The 17,969-nt window shown below is 47.0% G+C and overlaps 1 protein-coding gene across 2 annotated transcripts; it reads right to left on the reverse strand.

Annotated features, from left to right (window-relative positions):
- Positions 1-431: 431 nt before the first annotated feature.
- LOC105931483 (nocturnin) lies at positions 432-17,771 on the reverse strand. 2 transcript variants are annotated; one of them, XM_036137145.1, is made up of 6 exons: positions 17,646-17,771; positions 12,385-12,657; positions 3,703-3,848; positions 3,359-3,536; positions 1,410-1,741; positions 432-1,336 (listed from the first exon to the last, which is right to left on the reverse strand). In XM_036137145.1, exons 3-6 carry the CDS (start codon positions 3,838-3,840, stop codon positions 824-826), a joined length of 1,161 nt encoding a protein of 386 aa, XP_035993038.1. In that variant the 5' UTR covers positions 3,841-3,848; positions 12,385-12,657; positions 17,646-17,771; the 3' UTR covers positions 432-823. The 2 variants fall into 2 exon arrangements, with proteins under 2 accessions (XP_035993038.1, XP_021175971.2); XM_021320296.2 differs by lacking the exons at positions 12,385-12,657; positions 17,646-17,771 and adding an exon at positions 5,873-5,989.
- Positions 17,772-17,969: the final 198 nt, after the last annotated feature.

Here is a 17,969-nt window from a genome sequence, read left to right on the forward strand (position 1 = left end):
CAAAAGGTCAACAAGCCAGGCACCTTCACCTCCAAAATGGCATCAGTGATTTGTGCTGCCAGAATTTTGAAAACGTGAGAATTAAGATTTCCCAGACAAAAGTCTTGTAAAAGGTTATTTTGTTCTTTTTATACATATTGAAGTGAAGGTGACGACAGATTTTTGCAGCACAAGCTATTTTGTGTTGACCTTTCATGACCCACTGGTAGCGTTTTAGGATGGGCTAACAAAGATTTAAAAATAAATTAACTCATGTGACGGTGGTCACCATTTGATCTCTTTGTAATGCTAAAGATATTAAAAGCAATGAAAAATTTTAAAGTCAGACCGCCTAAAAGTGTTTTCCGGATTGTTTAAATTCTGGTAAAATATTGGTACATGTAAGCTGAAACCTTTCAGAGTAAAAGCTCCAAAAAAAAAAGAAAATGGGAGAAGGTTTACAGCAAAAACACTTTAATTTTCTTTCACCGATGTGATGGTAGCATGAAACAATATTATTACAGTCCGATTTTTAGTATTTAGTAAAAAAAAACAAAAGCTCATTTATGAGCAGCTTGTTTGCAGGTGAAGGTACCAGACGGTAAGCTGGCGCTGAACATCAACTGGAGCGGAGGAACTTTAGCGGTGCGCATCGTCAACCTGACCGCTTTTTAAAAAAAAAAACCTTTCAGTCACGTCACTCTCTGGGTTCAAGCCCTGGTCTCCTCGCGTCTTCGCCCTTTCGCTCACGTCTCAGCTTCCTGGCCGTCTGTGGAGCGGAGCAGGAAGGGAGTACACCTCAACGCCAAGGCGTCGACACTTCCCCATCTTGCGCGCCTCGCTCTCACTCCTTCTCCCTGAAGCTGACGTCGCAGACCAGGGAGAGGTGGTCAGACGGGTAGCTGTATGAGGGCAGCCTGTCGGGGCCGATCTGCTCCTCGTCGGGCATGTCCAGCACAGCGTCCACCCTCAGCGTGTCTTTAGTGTACCAGATGTAGTCCAGGGTGGAGCGGCACTCCCCCGTGCCCCTTATCTTCCACGTCGTGTACTCCGGCTCGCTGCCGCCGTCGTCGCTCAGCTTCTTATAGGCGGAGTCCAAACCCAGCGGCGAGGTGGCGAAACGTCGGTACACCTCCTCCGACGGCACGGCGTTGAAGTCGCCGCAGATCAGCAGCGGTACTTTGACGTTGGCGTTGGCGCCGCCGAGCTCCTGGACCAGGTTCTGCAGGTGCCAGAGGAGGTCCGACCCCTGAGCGCTGCGGAGCCACTCCCAGCCGGAGCGCGCCTTCAGGTGGGTGGCGGCGACGCACAGATACCTCCCAGTGTGCCGGCAGCGGAGGGTGGTCACCACTGCAACCTGACGCAAGAGCGCACCGCGTCAGTGAAGCTTCTACTCTTCGCTGGACCATAAAGGAAGAAATGATACCTACTTGATTGGTGGGGATCATCACGGCTGAGAGTCGGACGCTCACGCTGTCCAGGAGCTCGAACCGGGAGCGGTCGAAGAAGAGGGCGCAGCCGTCGGGCCCGCTGTTGCCTTCTACGTCCAGGCAGGGAGACCAGGGCTTGGGGCAGAAGTGGCTGCTGTAGCCCAGGCTGGCCAGGACGGGCTGGAAGGTGTCGTAGTAGTGGTCGACTTCCTGCAGACACAGGACGTGAGGTCGGTAGGCCAGGATCTCCCCCAGGATCAGGTCCTTCCGTCGGGACCAGCTGAGGGCCTCCAGGGGACAGCGGACGAAGTTGTCCACTCCCACGCCCAGAGCTGAGGGTCAGAGAAAGGGAGGGAGGCGTGAGATGCAGCAGACCGGAGGGGTTTCTAAAGGTGTCCTGACGGTCTCTGCTGTCCAGCCTGTCGTTAGGGGGACAGCCATGTGTGGGTGGGCTTTAAGCTGGGCCACACCGACTATGGTTTTGTCAGAAATGGGACATATGAGTGATTAAATTATTTTTTTGTACATAACAAAAGGGATACACGCCTGTTGAGGTAGTTTACACACAATGAATGTCCCCCCCCCACTTTTCTGAGATATTTAAATGTAAAAAGTGTCAGCTAAATTGATTTTATATAGTTATACAGTAGAGTTGGTTTTGTACTGCGAGTTATCTCTAATAAACCAGAGAGTTCCATTGGCATTTGGGTATTTATTTTAAACCATATGACAATAAACTTTGGCTGTATTGACTATGGGTATGTTGGTCTGACAGAACACCGGATCAAGAGCCTGTCAGCGCCGATGTTAGTGTAAACAAGTACAGTTCTCCGTTCTGTTTATCCAAAACCCTTAGAGTACAAAATATGAGCCGGAGGGGGAAAGATCTGGCTCTAACGATTTCATAGGCTGACTCTGCTTCACTACATGGTTCCTACAGCATAAGGCAAGTTAAATTCAAGACTTTTTAATGCCACTTGAAATAAAAAGTTAAGATCAAATTCACGATAAACAAGAAAAACCTCGTTGCGACAACTTCACCTAAATGTTTATTTTAACATAAACCATTACTTTCTGGCCCAGTAGACATGTTTAAAATTTTTAAAAAACATTCCATATAGGAAGAAAGCTAAAAAACACACAAATTACAGATATATTTTTAACAACTACTGAACTGAATTCACAAACTTTGTTTTGTTCCCTACTAAAATAAACTATAAATCAGTTTTAAAAAGCACAACATAACCAGTGCAGACTCTTTTTCCCAGCTATGGTCCGGCCACAACAGTTTTTATTGGTTCCACTATCGGGATGGAACCAATAATGGTTACATTGAGCCGTTCAGTAAATTAAAAAAATATATAATTGTGTCAATTATTTTACTGTTTGGTAAGGATTACAAAAATAAAATCCTATTCATGACCTGGTAACAATTTTAAGACCTAAGAAAGACTGATTTAAGACATTTTAATGCCAATTAAGGCCTTAGTTTTAAGTTACAGAATTCAACGCCTTTTAAGACTTTTTAAGGATCCGCGGGAACCCTGCTGCTACCTTCCCGGGTCCTTACGATGCCGATTGTTCAACGCTCTGCGACAAACCTCTAAAGGCCTCAGAGAACGGCTGGAGTTGGATCAAATTACTGCACACACACACACACACACACACACACACACACACACACACACACACACACACACACACACACACACACACACACACACAGATGAACGCTCAAAAGGGATTTTGGCTTTCCTGGCCGCTTGGGGGCAGCAGATGATCTCTGAAAGCTGCCCTAGCTTCACCCGAGCACAAAACAAGCCTCAGGTTATGAAAACTCCACTTTTTTTTTTTTTTACACGACTGATTAATGTCAGACGCACATTTCGAAAAAGGCCCGGCATGTCCTGTTGCTATCTGAGCGGACGTGACGTAGCAAATCCGCGTACCTTGGGCGAGGATGTTCCACTGCATCACCCTGACGGTGCAGCTGGCGTCACCGCCTCCATCGCCGGTGTGGACAAAGTTCCTGAGCAGGCGAGGAGGCTGGTCCCTGAGGGCCTCCTCACACTGCTGCAGCAGCTCCACGGGGTCAAGGGAGCATGTGGGGGAGTCCTCCTCCTGCTGCTGCTCCCACAAACACACGACACAGGGCATCCACATTTACAGGCAGAAAACTGTCTCAAAATAATTCATAAATAATAATTAGCGCACCTTTCTCCCCCCCCCCTGAGAATCGACAAAGTGAGGATGAAGCATTACGAGGCGGATTAAAGTCAAAATGAGTGTTTACCAGGCAGAAATCTGAATCCAGGTTTGTGAGAGAGGGCTGGTGGGGGCTCAGGTAGGACGGAGGGATGGAGAGGGGCGAGCTGCTGCCGCTGAACGTCTGGGTCAGGGTGCTGTACAGCCTGGTGGCTCCTCCACCCATCGGACACACTGAGAGAGAGAGAGAGACAGAGAGAGAGAGAGAGAGAGAGAGAGAGAGAGAGAGAGAGAGAGAGAGAGACAGAGAGAGAGAGAGAGAGACAGACAGAGAGAGAGAGAAAGAGAGAGGGATGAGACGTTTTCAGGTCTTAAGTGGAGCTCATCTTCAGAGCTTCTCAGCTGGTGATCTACAGGGAGAGCACCAGTAACGCTGTAGTCTATATAACAGGGGCGGTTCTAGACAGGGGCCAACAGGGGCCCATGCCCCTGTAGAAATGGTTCTGGCCCCTGTACTAAAGACATGATATTAAATACACTTCTCATAATTATTTGCAATGGCAAAGAAACCATAACTGATTGGTCAATATTATTTTTTTACCTGTACAGTTTTACTCTAAAAAGAATTTAAAACTTAAGATGTTTCACGTTTAGCTTTAGCCGTATTGAAAGGGGGGTAAAGTTTTCAACTGCTAGATCAGGGGTCTGAAACCTGCAGTTCCAGAGCCACACGTGGCTCACTTAATATTATTACACAGTTTAATATTGCCATGTTATTGTTGTGCTATATCTTAATCATGTAAAGCACTTTGTATTGTCTTTGTACTGAATTGTGCTATATAAATAAATTTGCCTTGCCTTGCTATATAACAACCTCTTTGGTGGCCAAAGTTGAAACCAAAAGTTCAGAAAAAAAAAAAAAGTGTTTGATTACAGTTTCTCCATGTCGGGCCGTCTAAGGATCAATATTTGGCTATCGGGGGCAACAAGAGAAGCTCTTATACTTATACGCTTAAACTGACTTAAATTACAAAGATTTCAGTATACGAATAGTTTTCAGTCATGGTTTCTCAACAACCACGCTGGAAAAAAAATAAAGATGGTAATATACAGTAAAACATTCATGAAAAAACAGCACGGATCTTCTTAGTTAGGCCTCCGCGCCTCGTTCTTGCATCTTAAAAAAAAAAACTAAAACGTGTTGCATGGTAGCCTTCCTCAAGTTTCTTTGACATTTTTCGCATACAAACTGAAAAATGTCAAAGAAACAGAAAACCAAAAATCAACAACAAGCCGCACATTTAAAAACAGGCCAGCCTGGTGCAACAGCAGAGATTCCTCTGTCGGTCCAGACTACCGGACCGACCGGATTCCCCTCAGTGGTCGGTTTTCACGTGAGTCTAAAACTAAAAATGTTCCAGGAAGCAGACACCCCCCAGGGCGCCTCAAATACATGCTGAAAAAAAAAACGTCCTCCCAGTCTAGAGGTTTGGGCCCTGCTGGTTATTGCGATTTGTCTGTTTGACCCAAAACATTTTGCTCAGACGTCCTCTTAGCGACGAACAGCTTTAAAAGGCTGCAGCGTCACGTTTTAACAAGCAGACAGGAGTAACACGGGAAACTGTTGACTCTTACGTTAATTATGGCGGGCGAACGCACGAGAGGATTTGATTAGGCCGTTCTATTTAAAAGGATCCCTGCGTCACCTTCTTTAAAACGCCAATAATGACGGTAGCAACCTTCAGGCAAACCCCACTCTACATCTAGACTCTGCATCGCTTTCCCCTTCCTTTAAAAGGCTTAAGCAAAAAAAAAAAAGTGCCTTGAGATGACATGGATCATGAATTGAATTGAATAAAATCAGTGTACGTCTTAGAATTAAATATGTAGGGTAGCTTAGATGCTCTCCACTACATTGCAGGGAATCCATTGGGTCAGGACACAGATGGAAAATGACAGCCAGTTCTCCTCAGAGACGGACTGGAGTCAAGCCTGCAGAGAAACGCCCAGCCCTGCGGCTGTAGCTCCGCTCCTGGTTAACATTTCAACCCTGCTTTTCTCTCCTTCACCGGATCTTCCCCCTTTCGCCTTAGTTTTGCCATATTAGTTAACAACAGTAAGTTTTCCCATGTTTATAAGATCAGCCTGAGCAGATGTTTTTGTTGTTGTTGTTATTTGAAGCTTTTAGAGAATGAAAAGTCCCAAACATCTCTGCTAGATCTCCATCACCTGAGAATGAGCGTGGAGCTGAAACTCACCTAGAGTCTCCATCTCTGAGCGCTTCCTGGAACCCGCAGCTCTGACTTCTGCAGCACTTCTCCAGATGTGTTCAGCCCTCTCTCACCGCCGCCTTTAAAGCCTCCAGATCCGGAAGCCGGCGTCGCGAGCGCCTCGTGTGGGGCGGGGCGGGTCACGTGCCGCTGAGCTGGTTCTGTGTGTTTCCGCGTGGTTATATGAATCAGGGCCGCGCGGCAGCGTCTGCACAGGGGCGCAAAACGTGCCTCCCTGCAGACTTCCTCCGTCCGTGTGGTAACAGCTCACATAACTACAACAAAACAAGTTTGGCTTCGCTGCACAGGTGGGGGTTTTTTCCACGCTGAATGCCGTACTTTTCCACGCCGATTTGCCCAGATGTCATTTATTTTTTTGGAACCAAACTGGGTCGAACCAAACTGCATGTTTACATAAATCTTTTATTATTATTATTATTATTATTATTATTATTATTATTATTATTATTATTATTATTATTATTATTATTATTATACTTCCCCCAGTGAATTCATTGACTAAAAAAAACTTTCTGCAACAACGCTGCGCTTTGCGTCTGCCGCCCCAGATTCGGCTGCGCAGCTAAAGCTGTGGAGACTTTTTGTGTAAAGAGGACAAAAACATCCGTTTTCACGCTCAGACCCTCATTGAAGAAAGTAAAAGTCAGCTGTAAAACCAGTAGTTTTCCATATCGGCCTTTTTTTTTTTCTTTTTTTTTAAATCACGCAGCTATTATCCATTAAAGCTGGATATGTTTCATCATGGTTTGCGCCTGGGGGGGTTTGGAAAATCTGAGGACAGTGAAGGCTGCATGAGTCTGCCTCAGCCTGTGGATTCCTTTACTAGACTGGGTTCCTCCTGTTCATGGACAGAGCTGGGGGCCTCCTGCACACAGACCCCAGTGTCTAACATCTATCTGTTCTGCTAGAGAACATTAGTGAACAAACTTAATGCAGAGATCCGCAGCCCAGACAGGACCCTCTATTGACGGGAATACTTCACTGCATTCCACAAATCTGGCCCTCGTGAATTAGTGGTGAGAAGAAGGTGATTGTGGGAAGGAAGGCATGAGAAGTCCCTGGTTCTGCGTAGAGGAAACAGCGAGCATGGAACAAGCTGCTTTGGTCTGGGCTAAATGCCAAACTGACTACACATCACACTGAATGCACGAAACACGGTGCTGGCCGCATTATGCTGTGGGGACAGGGAAGCTGGTCCGACATGAGGGAGAGATGAATAAAGCGGAGGCCTGGCAGGAGAACGACCTTAAACATACACCCGGAGCTAGCTGTCCTAATCAAAGTCCAGATATAAGCAGAACTGAGAAGCTGTGGCAGGTCTCCAGCTGCGTTTTGTGTTTTGGCCCAATGTTTCAGTGCGTATGCTAATCAACAGATGTAAACAGATGTAGGGTCTGTTTGTACTCCAGAGGGCTGGGGATCCCACACCAGCACAGAATAGATATCAGCAGCCGACACAAATGCTAGCAGACTGAGACGGTCCGTCCCCCGTCTCACTCATAAATCAGACGGAAAGATCGTCTTCCTCTTCCAGCACGTAGAAAAGGTGTTGGTTACACGTCAGGAGGATTTGGGGGTTCTCTGAGATGCCGGAACAAGATTGCTACATCGGATTGTGCGTTTTGTGCAACTAGCTCTGGTCCATCTTAGGCCAATAAATAGGAAACCTGTCATCTATTAATGAGAAACCGTCTCATATTCAGCCTCCCCAATATGACCAGGCGATAACTAGGGCTGTGTTTAAAGAAATAGATTTTCCAATTCTGAATCGATTCTCGTATTAATTCCCAAAGATCGAGTCATATAACCAAAGATCATTAAAGTTTATGTAACTTAAACGCATGAGCTGGCATTTCCTCTCCAGGATGTGAATTATTAATGTAATTTTTTTAATAAAGCACCAGGTTAGTGTCCAAATAGCAGCTGTAGATTCAATTCAAAAAAAAATTATTTATATAGCGGCAATTCATGATCCACGTCATCTCAAGACACTTTCCAAAGTCAAATTCAATCAGATTATACAGATTGGTGAAAAAGTTTCCTCTCTAAGGAAACCCAGCAGATTGCATTAAGTCTTGACAAGCAGCATTCACTCCTCATGAAAGAATGTAGAGCCACAGGGAGAGTCGTCTGCATTGTCCATGGCTTTGCAGCAATCCCTCATACTGAGCAAGCATGAAGCGACAGTGGAGAGGAAAACTCCCCTTTAACAGGAAGGAAAACCCTCCATCAGAACTAAGTTCAGTATAAAAGAACATCTGCCTCAAACGACTGGTGGTTACAGAAGACAGAGACACAATAAGAGAGACAAAAACAGCACAGCAGCACACATTGATCCAGGAATCCTTTCTACATTATATGGTAAAAGCGGGTGATCTGTCTTCCCTGTTTTCTACCCCGGGTCTGTCTGAGTATTCTGCTCCTCAGCATGTGTGTGAAAGCTTTCAACATTCATGAACAGGGTTTGGTCCTTACAGCCGCCATTAGCTACCATTGCTTCATTCATTTGCTGTTGAATGTTACATAATACTAGTATCGATATGTTACATAACTATACAGTCATGTAACTCAAGTAACAGCTAAAAAAAACAACAACATGTTTTTAATACCAACCATCCAGTTTGAGATCGGACCAGAAAGAATGGATTCTAAAGCTTGATAATCGGAATCGAATTGATTGTTGAAATTTGGATCGATACCATCGATAGGATTAAAGGACTGATGTCTCAGCAGGATCTGGAAAAACTAATCCATGCGTTTATATTTAGTAGAATTGATTACTGCAACGGTGTTTTCACAGGTCTGCCTAAAAAGTGGATCAGACAGCTGATCCAGAACGCTGCTGCCCGCGTCCTCACTAAGACTAAGAAAGTAGAGCACATAACCCCAGTTCTAAAGTCCTTACACTGGCTCACTGTATCTCAGAGAATAGACTTTAAAATACTTCTGTTAGTCTATAAATCTCTAAATGGCTTAGCACCTAAATACATCACAGACTTGTTATCAGTGTATCAACCCTCCAGACCACTCAGGTCTTCTGGCTCCAGCCTACTCTGCATACCTAGAACCAGAACCAAACATGGAGAAGCAGCATTTAGTTCCTATGCTCCGCTCATCTGGAACAAACTTCCAGAAAACTGTAAAAGTGCGGAAAGCCTGAGTTCTTTTAAATCAAGATTAAAAACACATCTGTTTAAAATTGCCTTTGACTGTTCTAGTTAAACAGTTTTACTGTTTTTAATGTTCTTTTTTGTTACTACATTCTATCCCTACTTGCTTTTATTCTATTTTCTATCTACATTTTATTATTTTGCTATATCTTAATCATGTAAAGCACTTTGTATTGTCTTGTACTGAATTGTGCTATATAAATAAATTTGCCTTGCCTTGCCTTGCCTTACCCAGCCCCAGCTGGAACAACCTGCACCTCTTCAGTTTAACCCCGCGCTCAGTTTTTAATTGCGGCTTTTAAGGCCGACTTGTGTCTTTGCGCGTGACACGTATCACGTATCGCTTCTCATTTGGATCAAACGATTTTACAAGGGAAACTAAACCGACACCCACCCAAGAGATTGCCGCGACGAAGCGCCGACAAGACCTGCCGAGCAAGTCCTCCTGCTTACAGGGAAGAAATAGCTACCGCGTAATTTTGATACTTTCTATTGTTCCAAATATCCTCCACAGATTCCAGAAGTCAATTCTAACATCACTTAGATAGTTCCTGCTTAAACAAATAAGCAATACGGCTGCACCGAGCTCCTGCTGCGACCCGCCACACCCACTGAGAGCAGAGGCAGACTATTCGCTGCTTTCTCCCTCACTACTGTAGTCATATTGAGATGTGGGCAGAGGGCTTGACTTCAGATTCAGATTTGTCACTGAGAAAAACAAAACCAGCAGGAGACCCGACACTGGCCCCACCACGGTGCCGCTTCCACTAAAAATGTCATCTTAGCTCTGCAGGTCAGATTGCTTCCCAACTTCCTGTCCGCTTTGCTTTATTACTACAGTCATATTCAATAAACCAGAATATTGAAAGGTTCATTTATTTCAGTAACATATGATGTTATAAAGCCTCTATTTCTGTTAATTAGGATTTTTTTCCCCACCTCCAGCCAATAAAAATCCAGCATTTAAGATTAGAACATCAGAGCAATAAAAAAAGCAACATTTTTAATGTAGACATGAGGGTTTAATGAAATTTTTAAAAACGGTTTAAAGGCTGTTGTTTTTTTCCAAAAGGTGCTTTTAAGCCGTCAAACGAGCCTCTTGGAAATGCATATTCTAGTTTATCGATTATGATTGTATAGACGGGTGTTATTCCATTCTCGTGTTGCAGTTATTTTTCCAGATACAAGCTATGAAGTTATTGATGGCGCTGATTAAGTAGACTCAAAGGTTTTATTGGAATAATCTTTTATTGTAGAAGTAAAATCTCACCGGGAAAATGTTGAGCAAAATCCAACCTTTGGGTAAAAAAAAAAAAAAATCAAATTTTTTTTTTTTAACAGAATGCAGCATTGGCCAAATTCCTGTTACCCCTGAGATCAACTCTTTGTAAAACTCTTGTTTGTTATTAGTCGGCAGTAAATCTTTTATACCATTTCACAAGGAAAAGCCGACACAGAGAGGGATCTTTGCGGTTCTGGGTTCTCCAGGAACCTTCAGCTCCCCACACTAATGTATCCGATAGCATTTAGCTCTGGGGACTTTTGATACAAGGTTGATGTTGGACCCATCCTCAACCCTGAATCTGTTTACTGGTAGAGTCCACCAGGTTATCGTGTAAAATCTTCAGGTATTTCTACGAGTCCTCGACTCTAGCAACGCTTCCAGGCCAGTAGACCCGAGCAAACTCTGCGTGTTGGATGAATGTGTGCTACCGTGCTTACTGAATATGGCTTTTATAAGAGAAACAAGCCTCTGTATCATGCTAGTTATACCAAAGGGAACCATAAAGTCATAAAATAGATGATAGTGTTTAGAATAGTGATCGACCTGGAAGAAAAAAAAAAACAACAAGGCACGACAAAAAAGATGTTTTAAAGCAGGGGTGTCCCAGTTTTTGCTCATGTGCCCCAAACTGTCAAGTCAAAAGTACTACATGGCTAAAAAAAATATAATAAAAAAATTAAAATTACAAAAAAAATTATGTTGTTGCTTTTTTTTTTTTACCTGCGCCACAAAATATTAGCTTGCAATATTTTATTAAGAAAAAGTCGTAGGAAAGTTTTTTACATCATTGTGGATCCAGAACTTAAAAAAAAAAATGTTTTGCACCTTTTAAAAATGAAGTCATCCAGTTAGAAAATTCTTTTGAGCTCGCTTGAAAACACTTTTTCCCCCCCCTTTTTTTTTGCCTATTCCCAGAAATTAGAACAGGTTTTGTCTCAGCCTTTCTTAGAAAATGCTGGCTGCAAGTGGCCAGTTTTAATAAAATGCATTAAAAGCATCAAACTCTGCATTTTAGTAAAGTCACCAGCTGGTGGGTAGTTGAGATCCTGTTTGCAATGAATTAAAGAGAATGTAAAAAGCCCGATTAGTGACAGACACAGTTGAAAAAGCTACAAAAAAAGTAAGAAGATTTCAACTTATCTGTAATAATTTTGCCCCAATGAAACATTTAACTTCTCAGTGTTCATCGGGCACCATGTGCTGGTGGGCCAGCTCACCATAAAAACCATAAAAAACTGTTTTTTATATTCTAAATATTTTTTCCAGCACATTAAATCAATGTATTAAATTTCAAGCTAAAAAAATAATTTTTATGTTTTTCAGAGACTATATTATTGTCCTTGTTGATGCTTGATTATGCTGTAAAAAAAAATTGGTCCCTTTAACTACTTTCTACATGGGAAAAAGACGGCGAAGCCGTTTGGAGCCTGTACTGGCGTATTTTGTTGCGTCCGTGCTGAACGTGTGCAGGGAGCGAGACGTGTGAGCGCTGATCAGATCTGTCCCGTTTGCGGTGTTACGTTGCTCCCTTGCCCTTTGACCTTAGCGCGGGCAGCCTCCTCCACGGAGCAGCTGATGATCCTGTAGCCGTCGTAGTAAAGGTGGCTGCAGCCCCACATCAGACGAGGGAAAGTCTCACCATGTAAACACAGCAGTCTTTATCTGCTTGATCAGAGTAAAATCTGATTACTGTTCTCGGGTCAGACCAGAACCAGCAACAGGACCCAACAGAGCAAAAGGCTCTGAGCTTCGCCGTGCGTTCAAAACATAAACAAATGGGTGTTTTTTTTTTTTTAAACACTGATTTTACGGGAAAGCTGCGGGGCGACAACAAGCAACAAGTTGTGTTTATGGTGCAATATCCCCTCAGGGAACCAAGACGCCTCTTTGACAGCCTTGACTCCTCACATGGAAACGCGCGCTAGTCGTTACCCTGAACGCACAATTCAGCGTGAGTTCACCACAAAACCCAAGACAACATTAGTGCAAAGTTCACGCCTCGTGTTTTTCCAAGCAGCACCCACCTTCTTCACAGGAACGGAGAGGTCCCTTTGCTCCGGAGCAGCAGACCTGTGTCTGCGATCCAGTGTTCAGTCCTGCCAGGACGGGACGCAGAGAACCCCCCCGTGGCTCATTCGCTGAGTGTTTGTGCGTTTCGCCTCAGAGGGTTGAGAGGGGGGGTGCAAAATCCGAACCGACCCTCCAGCGGCAGGGGCAAAAGGTCACAGCGGGGGGGAAGCCGGGTGCGTCCTGCCATCTGCTGGGTGGAATCAGGCGGTGAACGTCGGCAGAGCAGCCTGACAGGCGAAGAGAGAGAGAGAGTCGTTATCCACAGAGATGAGCTGCAGCACGGCTCAGAGGAGAGACGCATCAGGTTTCACCCCCGCCCTGGTCGGCTGCTGGACTGAGCCCCGTCACAAATCTGAAACGGCCTAGTCAAAGTCCAGATCTCAACACACGAGTCGTCCAACCAGAACGGGCAAAGTTTCAGTCTCTAGGTGTGCGACCTCATTGAAAGGCCCTGAAAGGTGGTTCCACTGAGCAATTTACGAATGCTGGCCCAATTATTCAGGCTTTTAGTTTAACTTAATAATCGTGTGAATGTGTGAATGTCAGGTTCAAACACCTAAAACATTCATTAACAACACAAGAAGGAGAGACAACAATGAAGTTGGTTTTCAAATAATCTTGCAAGGAGATCGTACGGAGATGCTTAATACAGATGTCCAAATCCGATCTGAAGCAAATACGTCGCCTCCTCTCTATTTATTAGGAAAAGGAATCCCTGGTTCCATTTTGAATCTAAGGGGTAGATATAAGCAAAATAACTGTGACCTTCCAGATAAAACCAAGCAGTTCACACAGTGCAGCACTCCAGATGGCTGAATAGAGTTCATAAAAACACTTATTATAGTCACAACACATTTCTCTGCTTTCTGCAGGCCTTCTGCAACTATAAGAGAGAGAGAGATTTAAAACCTTAAAACTTCTTAGTAGTAAAGAGTAAATATGATAAATGCAATGAAAATAGTAAATAACATAAAATATGTAGACATAGTAAGAATAATCCATTTCCTTCCACTTTCCTGTGATCTCCTACTTAGGGTTGGGTTTGTCACACTAAAAAATAATAATCGCATTTGTGCTTTGTTGTAATGTGACGGCACAGGAAGAGGTTGGAAGGGTGTAAATAAACACGTGGCACGGCGGGGCTCAAACCCCAGAGGTGAATGAGGGAGTCGTTTCAGGGCCAGAGCAGCGACAGTCAGCCACAAGACGCTTTTTCCGTAAAACCGTGTTGCTGAGATGGAGATATTTAACACTTTTCCCCCTCATGGATCGATTCCGCCTCGTTTCAGGGTCTATGTTCGCTCTGAACCCAAAATCATGTGGTCCTATATGTTCATGCAGACCCTGTTTGCTTGATACGAGCAAGGAAACGTTCAAAAATGAAGACGTAAAGCAGGTTTAGTAGGAGAGACATCTCCCCGTTACCAGTTGGACCTGTTCCTTAGAGGTCTGGTGACCTTTACTATAGATGTCTTTCATAACAACAACAACAACAACAATAATAGTTATTTGTCATTGCAACATACATTCCAGTGAAGTTTGTCCTCTGCGCTTAAACCCACCCATCCCGTGGGGGGCAGTGGGCTGCCACTGGGGGGCCCCAGAGTGGCAGTCTGTGGGATTTGAACCCAGGACCCTTGCAGCCTCGCCAGGACGTAAGCGGTTGTTATATTCTGATAAACAAATACTAACATGATTTTTACTTGTATGATACATATTTTATGAGAAGCAGACGATAAAAGCAGTCCTGATAAAATGTTGCTTTCCTTTTTGACTCAACATCTTAGTTATCCTAGAGTAAAAGCCAAGAAGAGTTTTATTGTTTTATTTAGTTGGCTTCCTAATCCTGAACAGAACCACGTAAAATTACAAGCATGATGTAAAAACCATTTAACAGCCATCTTTTTTTTTTTAAATTATCTTTTATGACACTGTCCACATTTATTTATAACAAAACAAACAACACTCAATTAAATGTATCAGTTATGAGAGCGTAATCATTTATATAGAGAGGGAAAAAAATCATATGGAAAGATATTTAACCTATATATAGTCTATTATAGGAAACTAAAGAATGTGTTAGGTGTACTTTTGCCATTTTAAGTTCGTTGTAGCGTCTAGAAACCGATTCTAAACACATGCGGCTATGTTTTGGCTGTGCAAAATGGGAAAGACAAGAGAGCATGGCGTTCCTGGGAAGCGTCGGGCTTCATTGGTTGGGAAATGGCCAGAAGACAGTAGCTGCTGGTCTAAACTCATGCAGAGCAGAGCATGGAGAGCTTTAAATGACCGGAAATGTAAAAGTAAATGAAAGACGAGGTGATCTGGTCACCAGGCACAGGGAGCCGGGATGGTAAAGGTTTAGGAAAATATCTCCACAGCTGAAGGAACAGAGTCGGACAACGCTGCTGGTTTCAAAGATGAATTTATTTCAAGAGTTATGAACCATATAGCCTTTAGTTCTTCAATAGCCAGAAAAGAATAACAGTTTAGGACTGCACGGCGGATAAAATGAATTTCTCTGGAAACGGACATTTATTTCTTCAAACTCCACACATCCTCCTGAAAGACAACCAGAGAAGATCTTGACGTTTTCCTCAGCTCTGACCCCGCAGGTAAAGCCCGGCTGTGTGCTGCGTGGCGCTGCGTGGAGCTGCGTGGACTAGCTGAGCCGTCCCTCTGCCGCCTTGTCCCCCAGCCTCCTGCTGAACTCCAGCATGAGTGTGTGGAGCAGCGCGCTGACGCCCAGCAGCTGCTGGTTCCTGCTCCTCAGCTGCTTCAGCACCGAGTTCACCGACACCAGCAGGACGTCGTCGCGCCTCTCGCCGTCTTCAACGACAGACACGTCTCGTTTCCACGCCTCCTGTAAGCCTTTGAGCAAGACATTGGCCTGGCGGTTGAACTCCTGGGCCTCCTCCTTGTACCTCTGGGTCTCCTGCCTGCAGGAGCGGACGTCCTCCGTCATGTGCGCGCTGCCGAGGCGCATGCTGCTGTTGTGCGTCCGGACCTCCTGCAGCATCACGGCGTGTCTGTAGACGCCGGCCTCCACGGCCCTCAGCTCCGCGTCCTGTGCGCTCCGCATGTGGCTGTAGGCCTCCTGCAGCCTCCCCAGCTCCGCCTTCATCTCCTCTCTGGGCTGCAGCAGCCCTCGGGTTCGCTCCTCCGTGTCCCGGACGGAGCGCTCCAGCTCGGACCTCCTCCGGTTCAGCTCCGCGCTGAGCGCGCTCAGTCCGTCGTGTCTGCTTTTCGCGTTGCTCCACTGCGCCTCCGTCCGCTCCAGCGTCCGCTCCCGCTCCTCCAGCTCCCGGCGCCTCTCCTCCGTGCTCCCGCAGATCTTCTCGGTCTCGGCGGTGATCTGCTGCACCTCCTGCTGGCGGAGGCTCTGCGTCCGTCCCAGCTCCGTTTCCGTCTGAGCGATGCGCTCCGTCAGGAAGGCGGGGTCTGCGCTCTCCGGGTGCAGCTGGAGGAGCGCGGCCTCCTCCAGCTGCAGCTCCTCGTACCTCTTCTTGGCGCTGCAGATGTCGGACCTCATTTCCGCCTCGTACTCCTCCTGCCTGGCTTTCTCCTCCTCCAGCCGCACGCTGAGCTCCCTGAGCTCCTCCTTCAGCTGGCCGATGTCGGACTGCGCGGCGTCCAGGTCGTTGCGCAGCTCCTCCCTCCTGGACTCAAACACGCACCTGTTGGCCCTGCCCTCCTCCAGGAGCTCCTGGATCTGCCTCTCCATCTCCCTGCTCTCCTTGTTGTGTCTGACGATGGAGGCGACGCGCTCCTCCAGCTGCTGCCTGGAGCGCACCAGCAGCAGGGAGACGCGCAGGTGGTCGGCCCGCACCTCCTTCTCCTCTTCGTGCCGGTGCCGGAGCACTTTGCAGAGGCGGGCCAGGCTGTCTTTGAGGAGCAGCCCGGACGCCCGACGCTCCTGAATGTCCGCTTCCACCGCCCCGATTTCCTCCTGGAGGCTTCGCACGGCGAGGCTGAAGGTCTCCTCCAGCTCCCGAAACTCCTCCTTCAGCGTCTCCATCTGCCGGCTCAGGTCCCGGGACTGATCGGCCTCCTCCTGGAGCTGGAGCTCGCAGCCGCAGCGGGACGCCTTGGACCTCTGCAGGCTGCCCTCCAGCTCAGCCATCCGGGCGCTGAGCTCCCTCAGACGGCCGCCGCTTTCGCTCTTCCTCCCGTCAGCCTCCTCCAGCTCCCGCCGGCAGCCGTCCACCACCGCCCTCTGCTGCTTGATCCTCCCCACGGTCTCGTCCAGCTTCCCGCGCAGGCTCTCCTGCTCCCCGGAGGAAGCCTCCCTGGCCCGAGCCGTGCTTTGCAGGAGGGACGCCGTCTCCTGCTCGGTCGCAGCGAGGGAGGCCTTCACCTCCTCTATGTCCTGCAGCGTGTTGTCCAGCTGCTGCTGCCTGCTGTACCTGAGGCTGATCTGCTCGTTCAGGGAGGCCACGGCCGCCTCGTGCGCGCCCCTCGCCTCCTCTCTCTCCGCCCGCAGCGCTTCGTTTTGAGCCGACAGCTCGCGCAGCCTCTCGCCGGACTCCTCCTGGAGCCGGGAGGAGGAGCCGAGGTCTCGGCGGAGCCGCTCTATCTCCTCGGCGTTGGAAGCCCGGGCGGCGGCTATGTCTGCCAGGATGTCCTGGCTCATCTGATCGGACATGGTTTTGATCTGGTACCTGAGCTTGCTGCTCTCTATGGTCTCCACCTCCAGGTGCTCGCGCGCCGCTCGCCTGCTGGCCTCCAACTCGGACACGGCCGCCGCCATGGCCGTCAGGTGGACGCTGCCTTCCTCCGAGAACGGGGCTCCGTCCTCCCGCAGCTGCCTGTCCAGCTCCTTCAGGTGCTCCAGGGCCGCCAGGACGGCGGGGAACTCGGGGACCAGGCAGGAGGAGGCCATTTTTCACCCCCCAACCAGTTCGCGTTTGACACCGGGCTCGGCGCGCGGAAACGTAGCGGTTATGGAGCTAAGTTAACTGACGCTTGTCGAACGCCAGGTGTAACCACGGCAACGGGGGCTCCGTACGGGAAGCCGCTGAGACCAGTATACGCAAAGTCGCCGCGCTAACGGCAAAATAAAGCGACGGTGTTTAAAGGACGTCGGAGCTTTCGCGAAATACGCTAAAGGGAAATCGGCCATTATGGGTTCAGGCGGGACAGAGGTTGTGTCCGAACGGTAAGAGAAGCTCAGGTGGCTAATTTAGAGGGCAGAGCGGTCGGTGTCGCGGCTTACCTGACGCTGAGATTGACCCACAAAATGTCTGTGTCAGCTGAGCTGAAATCAAAGCGCAGCTGTCAGCGTAGAAGCCTCGGGTTGCCAGGTTTGAGTCCCACACCCGGACTGGCGATGTTGCGCCTCCTCAGGAATGACCAGTAAAGTATGGGTTTTCAAGAGGCAAGGAGAAAGGCGCTATTTCGTTTTAAATCATATATCTCACGTTACATAATTTCAGCAAATTATTTAATTTCACCCGAATGCATTTTTAATGAATGAAATAAATGCAATGAAGTTGAATATATTGTATTGCATGCGAGGAATTTTTAAACCCATTTAATT

This window comes from Fundulus heteroclitus, chromosome 5 (genome assembly GCF_011125445.2).
Source record: "Fundulus heteroclitus isolate FHET01 chromosome 5, MU-UCD_Fhet_4.1, whole genome shotgun sequence".
In the NCBI taxonomy this organism is placed as follows: domain Eukaryota; kingdom Metazoa; phylum Chordata; class Actinopteri; order Cyprinodontiformes; family Fundulidae; genus Fundulus; species Fundulus heteroclitus.

Coding starts and splice junctions, on each gene's coding strand:
- LOC105931483 (XM_021320296.2), bottom strand. Junction 1,742..3,358: donor GTGGAACATCCTCGCCCAAG/GTACGCGGATTT, acceptor TCTGACCCTCAG/CTCTGGGCGTGGGAGTGGAC. Junction 1,337..1,409: donor TGATGATCCCCACCAATCAA/GTAGGTATCATT, acceptor CTCTTGCGTCAG/GTTGCAGTGGTGACCACCCT.